At 44.1% G+C, this 18,498-nt stretch overlaps 1 protein-coding gene across 6 annotated transcripts in view; it reads left to right on the top strand.

Moving 5' to 3' along the window:
* Positions 1-18,498, top strand: part of myo6a (myosin VIa) — a 111,264-nt gene that overhangs the window by 21,677 nt on the left and 71,089 nt on the right. For all 6 annotated transcript variants that reach the window (XM_051071647.1, XM_051071648.1, XM_018674644.2 and 3 more), the window contains exons 9-12: positions 563-727; positions 3,932-4,012; positions 9,596-9,776; positions 13,386-13,530. In XM_051071647.1, coding sequence (XP_050927604.1) covers positions 563-727; positions 3,932-4,012; positions 9,596-9,776; positions 13,386-13,530 — 572 coding nt within the window. The remainder of the gene's footprint in view (positions 1-562; positions 728-3,931; positions 4,013-9,595; positions 9,777-13,385; positions 13,531-18,498) is intronic.

The following is an 18,498-nucleotide window of genomic DNA, read 5'->3' as shown; positions in this document are numbered from 1 at the left end:
AGGGTTGTACCAATAATAACAAGTTATGAATTAAATATGACGCCTAATAGCTGTTGTTATTTAGCATAAACTGTTTATATTGATCTTCATATCCACTTTATGAATATCTCTGCATATATGAATAAACACAATATCCTTTGCATCAACTCAGATGCTTACACAGCAAAAAACCAGACCATAAAGAGGCCTCACTTTTCCACAGTTAATATCATTTTTCTCTCTGTCTCTGGGTCTGTTACAGCTGCTTCTGCAGACCTGAGCATGTGCTAGAAATCAGTGGATTTCACACACTGATAGATTATTGTGTTGTTTTTGTTTGTATCATCTGTGGTCTTTCCTGATTTCCCTGCTTTATTAACTTCAGTTTCTCCATTTAAACTCATTTAAAATCCCTGATATTTTATTTATGTTTTCATTTCCATCCTCAGTGTGTCGTTAATAATAATAATATGTGGTCAACATGCTCTCACAGATGCTGTAAGAGTAATATATTAGTGTGTATTGGTGGTAATAGAGTTGAAAGCACAAACATTGAGTCTGTGTTTGTGTTTCCTGTCGTCAGAACGCGGTGGTGGGCGGCTTCGTGTCGCACTACCTGCTGGAGAAGTCCAGGATCTGCAGACAAAGCCCAGAGGAGAGAAACTACCACATCTTCTACCGACTGTGCGCCGGAGCGCCCGAGGACATCAGGCAGAAGTTTCACCTCAGCTCCCCGGACACGTTCAGGGTACGAAACCAGAGTTTGTCAGGTGTTTGTTTGATGTCTCGTGGGATGAATGATTGAGTCAAACAGACAGGAGGGGTAGATGGATACTGCAGGTGATGGATGGACGCAGCAGGGCGGAGCACTGATCAGACCGTCTGCTGATATGTCATATTTTTATTATTGTAACTAATCCAACAGAAAGGTCAGCATCTTACTGATAAGTTTTGTCCATTGTTGTTAAAACACTGCTGCACACACTGCAGTTTATTTTGACTTCCTCTTCTCTTGACCTGCTCCAGCTTCACATTTATCAGCCACTGCATTCATCTGAACGTGGCAGCACTGAGCGAGAAGTCACAGTATGCAGGTGGACAGAAATGTTAAATACTGGCAGGCTTAAAATGTTTAGCAGATATATTCAACCTGCAGGAGTAAAAATACTGCAAAGCTGTCGCATCGTCTCTTGGCAACAAATCACACAAGTTATTCAGTGATTCGTCGCTTCCCAACTAGAAGAACGTCAAATTAAAGAAACAAAATACTTCAAATATTTTACCGTCGTCCCTCTGTCACTTTGAAACACTTGATTTTAGTGATGTTTATATGTAATTTTCCTGTGTGTTTTCATCCGACTGATGGGGAACAGATGTTCGACAACATCTGGACTCTCCACAGGAGATAGAGTTGTATCTCTGTATGTCACAAAGCTCGTCTGTGTTGTTTCAGCACCATGTTCAGATGCTGCGCTGTACTCTGAACATGTAGGTGCTTCTTTAAGTCTGTTAGAGCTCAGTCCTCACACCTGCCTGATCCTGACCTTTGACCTCAAGGTGAGACGGCAGCAAAGAGAACAGACTTTTACTCTGCTCAGTCTCAGCTCATTAAGTACAACTCATCATTTACCTGTTAACAGTAGCTCCTCCCCTGCTGACAGAGACACATCGACCCAAACACGACCCGATTACTGAATATGACCTGGACTTGGCCTGACTCAGATCCTGGGACAGGACCTGTAAATCACTGTAATCATACATGGACATACTGCAGGGCTGGAGTGGGACACCAGGGGGCAGCACTGAGCTGTCACTGAGTCCAGCTGTATTTGGCAACAGATCTTCATTAAAGCTGGAGTCCATCTGGCCGTCGTACTCACACTGTGCAGTGTTTACTGGCTGTCAGGCCAGCAGAGTTTCTCTCTGGTAAACTGAAATTGCTCAGGTCCAGTTACAAACAGAGAAATGTGCAGTAATGGCTGCAGTAAAAGATAATCAGCTGTTCCATTTCTGCTGTTGCTGAGATACAAGTGAGGACAGAAGTATTGCTCTGTGTCTGTCTCACCTGTCCAGGGTTAATCAGTTCTGTATTTTATGATGAGTACACTGGGGGGAAGGAAAATGAAATGAAGTATAATCATAACTCAGTGGCCATAAGAAACAAAAAAGCCTGAAAACTGTGAGAGTGGCTTCTTTTTTATTTGACCACAGGATAAAATCAGATCCTGAGCAGGTTTTATCTTTGCTCACCTGATTCTCTCAGAAAAGAGCTGAGTCATACTCGTCTCCTTTACTGTCGGAGCAGGAAGAAAATCTTTTGAGGACAATTTCTTTTTTACAGAGTCTTCCCTTTATTGGCAGCATCTCAATTCAATAGTCTATTCTCACCTGCATCATTCTCGAACCTTAAAGCGCTGATGCTGTCTCCGTGGTCTCCACCAGTGTCCCCCTGCAACTTATTACACCTCCCCCCCGACGGCTTCTAATGGCCTCATATATCTACAGTTTTCCCTGCTGGTGGGGAGAGAACAAAAAGATTCAGTGAGTCCTCTCATAATAGCAGTCGAGGGTCGAGCTCTGCGGTGATGAACTACGTTTTGTTTTGTACACCGGGGGGAGGGATGAGGTGCGTTCAGGTTTGTGCAGGATGTTTTTTAAAAATGGCCTCAGTTTAAAGTGACTCACAAAGTGCAGATAAGACCTGAACGAGCAAAGGACCAAACTCTTTAAGATAAGTGTTTCTGAGCCCACGTTTTCAGGTGTAAATAATTGATGGGGACAGAAATGTTTGGAATCGGTGCAGTAGATATCTGCTGTGAGCAGCTGCTGCAGTGTAAGTCCGTCTACTCAAGTTCAGATTGTTCTCAGTGTCTGACAACATGATGATAGGATTCCTACAGAGACAGAGCTTTTTATTAAAGAGGAAGATCCTTTTAGTTTAACCACAAACATCTCTATATATCTCTACCAGACTCCATTGACAAAAACAGGGATTTAACCAGGAGCTGCTGTTAATGAAGTCTGGTGCTGATATATTGTGATGTTTCTGTTTCAGATTAAAACACCAGATTTATCCTGTAATTCTGGCTGTCAGTGACAGTCCTTTTTAACAGTATTTTAGTGTGTTGTTGTGGTCGCTGGTCGACAGTCACAGAGTCATCATTTCTTTCTGACAGAGGACCACGACTTCAGTTTCAGTCCTGAAGCTTTGTTTCATTCCACTCGTCCTTATTTCATTCAGTTGTGTGTGGTCATTGTGTGGCTGATATCCTGTAGTCTGATCCACCATCAGACGTTCAAAGAGCTACTACAGCATCCTTGTCTAAGAGAGTGTTTAGGAACCCCGGGGCATCACCGGGATGTTGTGTAAGAGTTGAGATTGAACAAGCGTTTGCAGAGGAGGAAACCAAGGAGAACAAAACGGAGAATGTGTCCCACCTGCAGTCTGCTGAAGATATGATGGGCTGAGTCCTCCCCACAGCTTCTGCTCTAATGAAAGTTTCTGTTTATGTCAATCTGTTTGGCCAAAAAGGACTCGCCTCCCTGAACAAGATGAGCCCCGGCTCCAATCTCTCTTTTTCCTCCCCCTCCCAAGACACCTGAGAAAGTTTGTGTCTGGTTTCTCTGTGTAGAGCAGAGGAGGCCAGGTGGTGAGACGCCATTAAAGCAGGTACAGAGCCTTTTACAGAGGGGAGGGGGGAGAGTGAGGTGAGTGAGTTCTGAACAACTGTCACAGTTTTTCAGAGAGAAAATGTGAAAACTGGAACTTTCACTTCTCAGAAACACAAACTCCATGAAAGATTATTTTATGAACCAACCAACAATCTGACGACAACAATCACAACCTCTTCACACAGCGACTGTCAGGGTTTTTACAGCCTGGTGTTCAGAGTCCGTGTTAATCTTTGCTTTGTTCTCTGCTCATATTTGTTTCTCTCTCTGTGTCTTGCAGTACCTGAACAGAGGATGCACTCGCTTCTTTGCCTCCAAAGACACAGACAAACAGATCCTGCAGAACCGCAAGAGCCCAGAGGTACAGTACAACGTTTAATTCAGTCAGACCGGCTCAGCTTTACTCTCTGATCCATATAACATAGAGGAAAGAAGGTGAAGACTGATTGTAGAGGTTTTAATCAGGGTAAGAACCAGGTCTGGTTACATCCTGAATGTCCACAGGTTTAAAATGATTTGGACTCTTTTCCTCTTCTCTCCTGAGTCGCTCCATTTAGTAACATGAGGGTAAAGGTTTATGGAACAAGAAGAAGACATTGGATGTGACACAGAAGAAAACATGGGCTCAGAGTGGAAGAGGAGAGTGAAGCAGTAAAACATCATCATGTTTGAGCGTGTTGTTCCTCACTCAACTGTCTCGTCTTCTGCTTCACACACAGGAGTTTTCATTTGTTCTTATTTCTGTTCTCAGTGTGAACAACAATAAGTCACTGTCCTATGTAAATACACTCATTTAACACCTCTGGGTTATAAGTATGAATTCTATTTTTGATTGATCAATCATAAAATGTCAGAAAGAACAAAGCCCATCAGACTCAGGTGGTTTCTTTAAATGTCAAACAGTCAAAAACCACAAAGCAGCTGCAGCCAGAGACACTTTATAACTGTCATCAAATAAGTGCTTCATTAAAACCAAGCTGCTGTCCTCCAGGAGGACGGCACATCGTTAAACCAGTTCATGAACTCTGAAGTGTTTTTGCTCCAGTGAGGAGGATCTGCTGTGCAGCTGCAGTGTGTTCGTGTCCCCTGAGTTTCTGACTCTGTCTCTGTTACGAGCTCCAGCTAAGAACAGAAAGAAAAAGTGAAGCCCGTCGTCGCCCTGTGGGCTGTAAGAGAGGAAACAGTCGCTCTGTTAGAGCCTCGTTAAAGCTGACTCAGCACATTGATTCAGACTCGCTGCCTCCAGCTCCTGTTTTTTCTCCCCCAGTCTTTCAGTGCAGGACATTTGCACCTTTGATTTACAGCCCATCACCTCCTCTGTTCTCCCTGTCAGTTCATCTGTTTGTCCTCCTCTCTCACCCCCTCGTGCTCGGAGTCTCCTCTGGGTTAGCCTCGGTGACTCCAGGTAAAATCTGCAGGAGAGGACAGGACTTTCTGTCTCTGAATGAAAAAATAAATGTTTGTTTGTGTTTCTGCCACAGAGATGAAATGACTTCATCTCACTGAAGAATATTGACAAAGTGAGCCTGGTCTAAAATCACAGCGTGGGGATCAGTTTAGTTCATTTACTGTGTTCAAACAGGACACTGCTGATCCTCAGAGTCTGTGCTCCTGGTTTCAGGAAAGCCTGTGAGAAATGTTTGACTGAAGATGGTGTCCACAAAAAACCACAATCAGATCGCCGCTCCTGTGTTAAAATGAACGTTTTTTTGCTTCACGTGTCGAGTGATTTCAGACTCTGGTTTACAGCTGCTGATGAAGGACGCTTGTTTGTTTATTTGCTGTTTGTTTTCATTAGAACTTGTCGAGTTCGTTTGCAAACAAGATGAAAACTCGTGCTCGTTCTTCAAGTAACTGAGGTGGAAAGCTCCGACTTTAGAGCTGAGGCTACCTTGGCAAAGCAGTCTTTGAATATATGTGTGTAATTATAAAGGCTCGTTCCGCTACACTCACATTAAAGAAATGTCTCAGCAACAAAGGCCCTCTCAGATGTTTCATTAGTGTTCTGTTTCTGCCTGAGATTCCTCTCTGTAAACCAGCTCTGCTTATATAATCTCATCATAAGTTGAGATGCTTATATCCAAACAGCAAACATTTTAATTAGCAGCCTGGCTGAGAGCACAAAGACATCATTAATAAGAAAACCTCATCATGTGAAATGAGCTCCTTCCTTTGCCTTTGGCCTTTGATTAATTATGCACAAGTATTCCATTACTGGGGCAGTGTATGGCATTCCCCGCAGTGCAGCATTATTAATTATTATAGCCATTAAGAGGAACGTGGACAAGATATTGGAGCTCTGTCGCTGCTGAAGACACCGTTCTACTGAGACTCAGAAATCCAATTATATAGATTTATAATTAAGTTCATTGCGTTCTCTGGAACCTAGAAAATCCAATCAAACAGATTCTGTTTCTTACTTTGCATTTCATCAAACCTTAAATAATGCATCATCATCTGCTTTCATATTTTTATCCATCGTAACATCCAAGTGTTTAACATGTTTCTACATAAGCTGCAGAAACATGCTGCTCTGCTGTTCCAGAGGAAACTAACACACAAACTAACTCTAATTCACTTAACTTGATTTGTCATCACCACCAACATAGCGTCTGGTGACAGCCGGGCTCTTGAAACCTGTGAGCATGTTGGATATTTCCCAACATGCAGAGTGGGGTCTCTGAAGTTTTGACACCATGAAAACATCATTTCCCATCATTCATGATGGAGCATTAAACAGCTTCAGCGGCAGCTGTCGTTCAGAGGAACGTAACCGGCTCTCTGCAGCTCTCACCGCGCTTTAACACCGTGTAATGGCTCTGAAATGAAACCGTGAACACAGCCTTCAAACCAAAGAGCACAAATGTGCTTTTAATTGAGGATGTAACTATAAAGCTAAAGGAGCAGATTTCACCCTGATGGTTCAGGAGATTGAAACGGGAGCGTGAGCTCAGTTTAGTGGCCTCTCCACAGGTGGAGATATAAACTGCACAGATGCCTGACTGTGTCCAAACAGATTCTGTTTACTTTGTTTTTTAGAACAGGTTTAGGGAGGAAGTTAAATATCGGTGTATTGTCTCAGTTTTAGAAATGCAAGGCTTAAAGAGGAACTTATGAGTTTTAAATTTGTATATTTGAGGTCTTTGCTTGAACTTTTATTTTATGGGATTCATCAGGTTTAACAGCAAAACTCAACCCTTTCTACTCTATTAAAGTAGAACACTTTTTTCCTCTCATATGTTCTCTGCTACATGCCTGTATTAATCAGAGTCAACACATGTAATGAGGTTTCCTCAGTAAGGAAACAACAGCTACAACCAAACTGAATTAACATGAAAAGAAAAGTTGCTTCTTGTTAGACAAGCTCCACTTTCTTAATACGATCAGTGATCGGTGTCGTTTGGAGAAGATACAGAGAAGTTGAACAAAACAAACAAGTAGTAAACAGACTGGAGGGAAACAATTTTGTGTTATAATCACCACAGGCCTGTTTGAATGGGAGGATTGTTTTGTACCGTGGTAACAGTTGGAGGTAAGGAAGTGTTTTGTCCTGGGAAATTGCCTCAGAGTTTGGTTTTGCTTTATTTCACTACTTCAAAAAGTCTGCAGAGACTCGGCGGAAATAGTATTCGCAAGAAAAAAATCCTCAGCTTTGTGCCTCAACTCGACTCACAGCAGGAGGGAAGAGTGGGCAGCAGGACGGCTCCGATAATATCCAACAAAATCCAGGTTTAGAGCGAAGAGCCGTGCGCTCACTTTAAAGAAGCCTCACGCTGAGGAAAGATAAGATGAGTGTAAACTTTGGGAAAATAAATGTGTAGAATAAAAGGTGGAGTCTCACTCCTCCCGCCTGCTGCTTCAGGTTAAGTAAAACAAATGCACAGAAGGATTGTTTGCAAATTGGATCCAGTCCAGGTGTCGTGTCAGGTGCTCTGTGCTGTAATCACTGATAAATGATGTACTGTATGTCTCCTCACTGCTCCGTCTCATATCTCACAGGATGACAAGGTGATTTGGTGTTTCCTCCTCTCTGCTCTTAAACGACTCTTGTAGATCTTGAAATCGATGTGAATGTGGGGAAGCTTCACCGCCGAGTTCACATCCTGTCTGAGTGTCGGCTTAATGCATGCATGACTTCTCTTCCCTTCACCTCTGGAGTGCTTCGTATGGTTTCCTTACTTTCCTCTGCTGTGTAGAAAATGTAGAGCCTTTCAGTCGAACTGACATCCTCTTTGAGATTGCTTTTGTGTATCAGAATGTCACAGTGCAGCGGTATACTGTTTGTGTCCACAGGTTTAAAAAGCACAGCAGAAAAACTGCTGGTTTCAAATGTGCAAAGTCTCCTCGTGTATCAGTGTTTAGATTTTATGTCCTAGGAAATGGCCTCATCACAACACATAATGTTTATTCGCTTAAAGTCCAGTTTATTGGAAGGTCTGCAGTATTGTTGACTAGCAGCCCCATCAGGTCGATGCCTTTACACCACCACAGTAAGCAGGAGGCTCTTACATTACTTTTCTTTCACATAGATTTTTTTCTGTTAGAAGCTTAAGAGAGACAGAACTTTTACAAACTGTGTTCAGCATCAGACAGCCTGTCAACAGCCTGTCAACAGCCTGTGCAAACACCCCGCTCTAAATGACTTCCTTTAACTGTGACAGTGTGAAGAAAGTTTAATATGAATCTGCATCAAAATACAGAGCGTTTCATAAGCAGCTAGCAAACGAAATGAAAAAAGGTCTTTCTCATTGTGTTAAGCTGCTTTAATCTTTGGCCACTAGAGGGCAGAAAAACATCCGAGAAAACTCAGAAGAAATGTAAATTTTATTACTGGATCTGCATCTAAAAACTGGTCTTATTTCTTCTCTAATTACAAACTTTGTACCAGGTTTCATTAAAGGTCTAAAACCTTCCTGATCACGGTGAACAAAGACTCAACAATCCTCCCACCTGTCTGAGTTTGACTCACTCCTGTGTCTCCTGTTGGTAGTTATATTCAGTGTATTTAATTAACATGAGTTTTCTCATCAAACCAAATGCAGAAAAGTCACAAATTAGTTCAACGGCTCCTAATGTGGAGATAAATACTCGAGGATTTGCCAAAGTGGTCGGAACTCGCCCGCCTCAACCGAGATTTATCAGGAACTTGGTTTGCAGCGAACGTCGCCTTCCAGCCATCGGCTTCACGAGCCTCAGTGAAAAAAACCAAATGAAAATCCAATGAGAACCTGATTAAATAGTGGAAGCAACTAAGCAGAAGAATTCATTTTCTACTTCTTTCTGTCTCAGGGGACACAGAGTGGTTGGTGTGTAGTTTAGCCTGCGGATTTCATCTGACTGTGACATTCTTGAGTGGGTTATTCAGGAGTGTGTGTGTGTGTGTTTCCTCCTTCACTATCTTTGCCTTCTCTGTGCTGCACATTGAGTTTTTGCTGTGCGCTGCTTTCTCTGCTTTTTAGAGTTCATCTGTACAATATATTCAAAAAGAGTAAAGAGTTACACAGTGTTTGTAGTATTATCAGAGAAGCCACAGAAAAGGTGGAATGATTGTGAGGGATGACTGCAGGGCTCAGGTCGGGCTGATTTCTTTCATCGTTACGATGTTTAAAATGTTGTGTAGACAAAGACACACACTCTCTCCAGGTAATGCTAAATATTTTTCAGTGACCTGACTGAGGAAACACACAAAGTAGGTAACAGGTGAATAACTGAGACAGAACTGTGAGTGCTTGTTAAGGAAGGAAAGTCAAAGGTGAAGAAATGAAGGACAAAAGGACAGAATGAATGTAAATGTGTTGACATGATGTAAGAATAAGAGGGGGAATAATTCCCAGATAAGGCTGGATGTTAGGAGGGATGAAGGGAGATGAAGGAGAGGGAGTGAAGCTGAAGAAAACCTCAGCAGCAGAGTTTAGTAACTGTCCACTCTGTCCTGGTTCCTCAGCACATGAAGTCGGGCCCTCTGAAGGACCCGCTGCTGGACGACCACGGCGACTTCAACAGGATGTGCGTGGCCATGAAGAAGATCGGCCTGGACGACACGGAGAAGCTGGACCTGTTCAGGGTGGTGGCCGGCGTGCTGCACCTCGGAAACATCGACTTCGAGGAGGCTGGAAGCACATCAGGTGAGCTGCAGAGGAACTCAGTCTCTCTCCTGCTGAGGACATCACACTCATTAGTCATCCTCTTCACCACGGCGCTGTGGTACGTACAGGAAGTTGTCCTCGGTGGGATTAATGCACAGACATATGAACAGCTCACATTGTGATGCAGCGAAGAAGACCTCGTATGAACCGAGATGTAAGAGGCTTACACATTTATATCTCGAGAAAACATGAATACACGTGGGAAGGTTGGGTCAGAAAAGAGACGCAGCTCTTTTATCAGAGAGGATGTAAAGCCTCTGTGGTGTAAATGTGAAGGAACTGAACTCTGACATCGGTAAACAGACGCTCTGAAAACAAACTAAATAATACTGCAGGTTCTGACAAGGACACAGAACCTTAAAGGCATCGTCAGAGGTGAAGATGTTACTGTCTAACGTACGGCGACTTTAAATAGAGCCTGTGCTTTGTTAATGTCTAACATATGGATTCGTTATGCCACACGTATTGATCTCATCTGATCAGAGCTGGTATAAATCATTTGAACTCAGAGAGCAGAGATGTGATCTGATGGACAGTTTATCATCAGCTCTGACTGATGATCCAGCAGCAGAGTTTTCAGGCTGTGCTCGGTCATTCCGTTTGCTCTGTATCAGAAACCATCCATCTCGCCGGCGTCTCTGCTCCTCAACTGCACCAGTTTGGTTCCTAAGTGGCAGATGCCATTTTGACTCTGCTGTTTGATTGATCGCTGTAATATTCAACCTCCTTCTCTGTTCAGACTCATTGAGGTCAGTGATAAACCGTTTGGTGTCTCCCTTTGTTTCTCATATGTAATTAACAGACAACTTATGACCTAAATCTCTTCAGTTATTACTTTTACTGAAGGGGAATTTGTTAATTACATAGCTTAAAAAGTCATTATTTCAAGTATTATGCTCTCTACATTTCAAGAGGCATGTTTCACTATGGTTGTCTCAGATGCTCCACCCTATCTCACGCTTCATTTTTCACAGCGGTTTCAGACTGAACCCCGGGGAGGCTCAGTTTCCATGAAAATCAACTGCTTCTTTGAACTTTGAGCAGTGAAGTTCCTCAGCTCTCGGTTCCTCCCCCGTCGTTTTCTCCCTCCGTGGGGAGGAGGAGGAAGGGCAGCGGGGTGCCTATTAAGTAGACTGGTTCTCGCAGCAGGTGGCTATCATGGCGCATGTTATACAGCGAGTGAGGAGAATGTGTTCAGTCAAAGGAGGGTAATCATCCAGTCTCTGAGACGGGCTCCGTGTACGGTTTGGATAGAGGTCCCTGGAGGAAGGATCGTAGGGAGATTTAAAAAAATATTTATTTGTATTTGGAGAGAACAGAAGAGCTTTTCTAATAACATGTAGAAATCAAACTACAAAGAAAGACACGTCTGTTTAACTCAAATATCAGGCCCTTTTATACTCTATTACTTTCACCTGCCTATGAAGAATATTACAGATGTGATGGCCAGCATCAGAAATACTGACTTGTGGCAGAAAATCGATCAGTGCGCAGTAGAAGACGTGATCAGAAAGACAAGATGGAGGTGGATATCTAGACGGAACCTACAGAGAGAGAAATAAGAACCAGGGAGGAGAAAGAGAACCTGCAGCTGGACTGATTTCAGGCCGATGCTCACAAAGATTCATGGGTGTCTTCCTTTATCTTCTTGTGGGATGCTCCTGAAGGGACTGGCTGTTGCTGTGTTCTCCTCTCTCACATGATTCCACGATATTTAGGTCCCAGAACAAAAAGGCCTCACCAGACGTATTTTGTTATACGTAATTATATTTTTAGGCACTTTTAAAAATCCAGTGAAGCTTGGAGCTTGAACATAATCAGAGGTCAGCTCTCAGCACTGTTCCCTGGGAGGGTTCAACGTTTCCTGGCCGGTACGTTGGCAATATGTTCTGTTTATTCCTCTTAAATGATTGACTGTGAGGGCGAATGTGAACGTGTTCTGTGTTGCACCGGGAGCTGTAATCGATCGGTTTTCCACACACGATAAACAACAGCCTCCTTCATTTATGGTTGAATGAACGTTGTGTGTTGACATAAATCTGTTTGTCAGATCGGGTCAAATTAAAATTCTTGTTATTCATCTTGTAAGTTTTTCCTCTCGTCTCGGTCTGGTTATGAAATAATGTCATGCAGCCCCAGGGTAAGATTTTTCACTCAAGTTGAAAACATATTCAGCTCACGTAGACGCAGTCGCACCGGTTTTCCTTGAGTTCAGTTTGAGCACACTTAAAAACAGAGACTCTTTACCACCTGGGGTAGAAGTGAAAGGTTAAAGTGCAGTTCAGAATAAACAAAGTGCAGAGGTGGAAGTGTCTGTAACTTATTTATTTTACAGGAATAAAACCTGCTGAGCAGTTTAATCTTGTTAGATTCCTACACAAACCATCTCTGCCTCGAATACTTACCAGAGCACCAAATCTGGATTCATCCACCGCTGAAAATAGTCCCCAACAAATGCTCTATTTCCTCCGGTTTGTTTGAGTGAAACTACAGTGAGCAGCTGTTTTAGGAAGTAAAAAAAAGAAACTTTGAGATTTACATCTTCAGTAGGAACTAATGGGCTCGGAGCTGAGACAGACAGAGGAGAGACAGACTGCCAGTTCAGATTTTTTCATCGTATTTGTTGAAAAATGTTGAAATGTTTAATCAATATGGAAAATAGTCCTGATATAATTAACTTTTACGCACTGATTAAATCCTTCATCTCAGCTTTTATTACCCTTATCTCCCTCCCCTCCCCTCGCAGCCCACCAGGCGATATCTCTTTGACGTCTCAGTATGAATAGAGTCCCACTGTGTCAGCTCTACTCGTCTCTACTCCAGCCCACCCAGTTCCTTCTCAGCTTTGTTCATTTCTCCCCGGACTCGCTCGGTTCACAGCTCGTGGGTGTCGCTCTCGCTCGTTCACCTTGAATCTGCTGAAGCAGATGCCTCCGAGCGTCCATACATAATGAGCGCTGTGTATTGCCCTCACCTTCATGTGGGGTGCCAATATGTCATCGTGGAAGTGCACGTTGTTGCAGAAATGCGGGGGATTTAAAAGATTACTTCGCTCATATTTTACACCCACTTAATCCTTTGGCAGCTTGTAAGAGGCTGGAATCTGCTCCAGCGTAGATCAGAGAGGCAACCTGCTCAGGTCACCGCTCCATCAGAGACACCTCATACCTGTGAACACTGGAGGCTCTGTGACCCACTTGACTTGCATTTTAATGGAAAGTGGAAGGAAACTGTGTTGGAAATGTAACCTCCATCCACAGAGGGCAGGACTGAAACTCAAGACATTCTTGTTGTGAGGCAGCACTGCTCTCTAAACACCTGACATCAACAGTTGATCTTCTCTAAAGCCTCAGACTGTTTTTTAAAAACCTAACTCGCTCTGAGTCACTGAATCACCCAAAAAACCTTCAGAAAACTTCAGCTATCTCAGTCAAAGGTGAATCAAAGGGACTGAAAACAGTTCCAGGACAATTTGATTTTATCTTCCTGTTCCTCAAACCTGAAAAAACTCGGACTAGCTTGAGTACCGCTGCCTCAGAGGCCTGACAGTAGCTGTGCTTGATGTTTGCCCTTCTCCTCGTCTCACAGGCGGCTGCGCCATCAAGAACCAGTCCAGTCAGACTCTGGAGCACTGCGCCGAGCTGCTGGGCCTGGAGGAAGAGGACCTGAGAGTCAGCCTCACCACCAGGGTCATGCTCACAACAGCAGGGGGCGCCAAAGGAACAGTCATCAAGTAAGAGGCCACACAAACATCGGGACTGTGCACACACTGACACCTTCACATGGCTGCAGAGCAGGAATCACAGAGTGAGGCTCGCAGATGTTTCACATGGAGCTCGCTCCTGTGGGTTCTGAGGTGTCAGGAATTTAAAGGAAGTTACCTTTGCACATAAAAAGCTAATCAGCACATCGTTAAAGTCGACGTGAAATTATCCTAAGACTGAAACACACTAGAAGTGCTGCAGGAGTTAGTTGATTGATTGATTAGTTGATTGGCACAAGATGAATATGAACCTTTAATAACTCGTTAAAACATTTGTGGTGTGAGAATTTACAGCTCATAAACTTCCTGTTGTTCAGACAAAAGTAAACAACTTGCAGATGACACTTACTATGCATATGGTGTCTGTGTATATGCACGTACTTATGCTCGAGCTCTGGGCGGCGTATGCTTTTTACAGCTTTTCGTCTGGGAACAGCTGCCTGCTGCGGCTGGAAACGACACCATGAGAGTGAAGCACAACAGTAAAGTTGTGGTTTGCACAGTTAAACTCACTATAAAGCTCTGAGCTCTGTGAAGCCGAGCAGAGCTGCAGACTCAGCTGATGAGTCTCTGGAGGTTCAACATGACCACACACACCTTCACTAATGAGCTTCACATTGTCATTATTATATTTTTACTATACAGATATTGATCACAGTGGCTTTAAAGTTTTAATGTCTGCAACTCCATGACAAAGATCTCACAACCCCTGAGATCTGTTGTGGCCTCTTTAAAGGGTCCCGGCCCTCAGTTTGAGAACCACTGCAGCAGAGGGACATAAACTGTAACTGCACACAAACACATAACAACACACTGACTGATGAAAGCCTAGCAGGTCTGATGCACAGGGATGCATATAGGCCTGAGTAAGCTCACTCACGCTGTGGCTGGAGCAGATGGTTGATGTATTACCTGTCTTGTTATCACTGTCCAGAGAGACGAGGCTAACACTTAGTTACTTCAGCTGACATCAGAATATACAGTGAAGAGAGATGAGGCTCTGAGGAGCTGGTTAGCAGCCGCCTGACGGCGCTCAAACAGCTGGCTGACTCGCCTGCTCGTCTCACCGTCCACAAACACAGTCGCAGATAAACACCGGATCAGACCTGAGTGTTGTTGCCAGCAGTTATTATGAATAAAGTGGTGAGCCATCTGGACTTTAACTGAAACGTCTGGATGCTGAAATTAGTTTGATTTGAAAAGGTCAGAGAGGTGACTGCGTGCTGCAGGAAGGTTGTTGTCCACGTTTATTTGGTGCACACACTTCCTCTCAGCCTGCCTCGGCCTCTTCTACTTCAGTTAGTGGCGTCCTACATTTCCCAGAAGGCTTTGTGACAACCTCAGTGAGGGCAGGGCGACTTGGTCTTGTTTGTTTAAAGGTGTATGTGTGTGTGGAGTGTATAAACAGAGGAGTGTGTCCATTACACTCTGCATTACATCAGCTGAGTCTGCCACTCTTCTATAATCAGCTTCCTTCTGCATGGACGTCACTAGTGCCCAGACTGCAGGGCTCCTCAGAGGACGTTTTCTAACTTCCTGTCTCATAAATGCAACAACGGTTGAAGCTCTCTGCATCACCACCACCTGCTCCTTCCTTTAACTCCAAACTGATGAAATATCTTCACTCATCCAGGGGATGATCCTCTCACACTTTACTACTAAGCTCCATATAATTTCACATAACCTTGTGATCTTGATCGATTTGTAAGAAATAGCAAAAGACTTTTGTGTCACAGTTGTTGTTTGTTCACCTCGGTGCTTCTAAAGGCCAGGGAATTCCTGTTTACAGGCTCTTCTACTGAAGGTGACCTTTATGGTTTGCTGTGAGTTGAAAAGGATCACAAATTATGCTGATAGAAAACGACCTCCTCTAATATTATTAATGGTCTGTTTAGAGAGGCAAGGTCAACAGAAGCACAGTTTTATCCAGGGGAGAAGAAGCTTAGAGCGGGAAACATGGCTCTGTTCAGTCTGCCCTCTGATATATATGAATTTAAGATTTTACGTCAGATTTCTATATGTTACATCTCGTCATCCAGCACTTTGACATAAGGCACATACGTCGTCCAGGAGGGATTTAAACCAAGGGCACAGGCCTGTGTCATCACTGGGCTGCACAGCTTGTGTACATACACACTGAAATTCTCTCCAGACACTGATAGCACCACATGCTAAACTGTGAGAGGCCTCATTTACATGTACTGTGTTAGATTAAATGTGGCAGTTGGCATGTCGGAGCACATATGGCGCTCTCCTCCTGCTGCAGGAAAACACTCTGAAGTTCACACAGTTATTTATGTGTGTTTGTGTTAAAGAGGTTGTGTGTGTCATGGATTTAATGCTCAGGCTTTAGTTTTGTTCAGGATTGAATTCATGAATTCATGTAAGAGTTTTCTAGTCCGGTCTAAACCTCAGAGAAAGAAACAGCAGCGTCTGCTGTAGATTGAAAAAGTGTCTGTTTACTTTGAAGCAAGTGCTTGTCATTAGCAGGGAATGCATGCGATGATGTTGGTAACTCAGGTGTGTGGAGGTGTTACAATAAACAGCCTGATCTCAGCTGAACTCAGGCTTTTTTCCTTCCATTTTACTCAACAGCAGTGAGCAGCACAAAGAAGCCTTTGATAAATCTGTGTTATTATCTCCTCTCTGTGGCAGCATTTTCCCCCTGCCTTCCAGGTCTGACGAAGAACCAGGCCTCTGCAGTTTTGGCCCTAGTGTCAGACCCAGGACCGTCTTACTGTGAGACCACGGTGTTAGTTTTATTTTACAAAAGGAAAATAACCTGCAACTATTTGTGCTCAGTGAAATGAAAGGTTTTGCAGCAGTCGAGTGCAATTTCAAAAAACTTAGAACCAGGTGGACACCAGTGTGACTGGGTGACAAATAAAGGCTTTAACAAACCTGAGGGTGAAAAATGAAGCGTCTACAACCAGACAGGCAGCTTGGACCGTTCACAGCTTCACCAGTCTGCTCCAGCTTAACAAGATAAATGTGAACCTGTGGAGCGCTACGGAGGAGGAGGAGTCGGGTTGAGCATTATACCATTTTTACACCTCAGTGCGCAACACCAAGGGAGAGCTCCAGGTATTAGATTCTACCTCTGGCTCAGAGCTGGAGTGAACAGAAACCTAAACAAACCCCCACCCCCATCGGAGCACGCTGCTCTTTCATGAAGAGTTCAAGGCAGCTAATAACTTAATCCTCCGAGTGATGAGGCAGATGAGACGGGAGGGCAGAGACACAACCACACGCCACCAGGCAGTGATGAGAAAATAATACGACCACCCAGGAGGTTTAGACCTGTTAACAGAGTTTAGTTTGACCCACGTGAGGGTTGAAGTGAGGACGTCGCTCGGAGAAAGAGCAGAGAAGTGTAACATTTATCCACAGTAAATATAGAAACTCGGACCGGTCTGTTACAGACTCCAGTTCGTTCTGAAACGTCCCTTCAGTCTCTCTGCTGCTGAACGTGGTGCTTTCTTGCCAGGAGCAGGTGCTGATGATGGGAGCTTCAGCCATCGCTGTGTTTACAGTAGGAGAGGTTAGAGTCTGAATTACTCTCGGTCAGCGCTCAGTCACTGGACGACGTCACATTGAGTTGTGACACGAGTTGAGCCAGGGTTTCTTTCACGTTCATATGTAAATGATATTTTTTTATTTGCCTCAGTGGAGGTCCTGTCTAAAGCATCAACATACATTCAGCATAAAGAGTGGAACTGTAGAAATGTAACCACAGAGACAGACAGAGCGACGGCCTCCTCAGCCTCCCTGTCTGCATTTAGCCTGAACTCAGTCTAAAGCCTGTGATTGTTTGGCTGGCAGCTCGGCCCCAGCACACACCATCTGAATGCCAAGCCACTCGCCTCAGTTTCAAACCTCCTACACTAATGTTTGTTTCTCCTCTTTCATCTGAGGAGAGAGGAGCCGGTGCAGATGAATTAAAAGCTGCTTCCTGTCTCTGTCTGAGTGTCAGCTGACGCTGCCCTGCCTGTCACTTACACTCTAACTCCGTCCCTCTGCTTACTGCACTTATTCGACCTGATTAAATGTCCCACATGTGCACATCACTGTCACAGTAATGTGAGGCGGTGGTATAGACAAATCAAAGTGTCACTGACAGGACTGCGTGCCTGCTGCAGTGCACTTATCACCCCTGACCTTTTGTGGGTGCCGACACAAAAGATGTGAAATGATCTACACTGTGTTCTCCATCAGGTTGGATGTTGAAGAAAATGAGCCAGGTTGAACTTTGGCGTCACGTCCAAAGAGGGCGCTGTTCTCCCAGAGCAAATGGACCTAAAGCTTTCAGAGTTTGTGCTGGCGGCAGGTGGTGGAAGGAATGAAAAGCTGATGGGAAAAATGACTGGGAAACATGTTTAGTCTCTCCATTAAAGCCAAAAAGAAAAACCTTTTGACTGGGAAAGCAAAAGATCCTCTTTGCACAAGCAGGCAGCAGGCGCTCTGCTGATGGCAGATGGTTGAAGGGAGAGAAAAGACTCCAACACTCATCCCCTTCAGGGAGGAGGAGGGGGAGGAGGAGGAGGAGGATTTATGGGAAATGAAGTCTTTGTTTTCAGACACAACAGCAGTGATGTAAATACTTGATGTATTTTAATCAAGGCTAAATTATTGATTGGAGTTGAACAGAGTGTGTCTATAGAGAGAACATAGTGCAGTGTGAACCTTCTGACAACCTTCTCAGCACCCACCCAGAGAGAGAGAGCTGTCCGTCTGCCCTCAACACATCAGCAGCACATCCTTTAGTCTGGCCCGGGTCCCATCCACTAAGATGGAGAGGGCTGTCATGTCGCCCGTACAGCACCGCCCCGGGATACCTGCACATACTCCTCATTCATTTTTAATGACCTCATTCAAGCCAAGAGTGGAAAATGTTTTCGTTAACTTTGTTCTTCCGACGGTTACTCTCACTGTTACACC

Source organism: Lates calcarifer, linkage group LG7_1 (genome assembly GCF_001640805.2).
Source record: "Lates calcarifer isolate ASB-BC8 linkage group LG7_1, TLL_Latcal_v3, whole genome shotgun sequence".
NCBI classification, from domain to species: Eukaryota; Metazoa; Chordata; class Actinopteri; family Centropomidae; genus Lates; species Lates calcarifer.
This window is presented reverse-complemented; position numbering and strand designations above follow the sequence as displayed.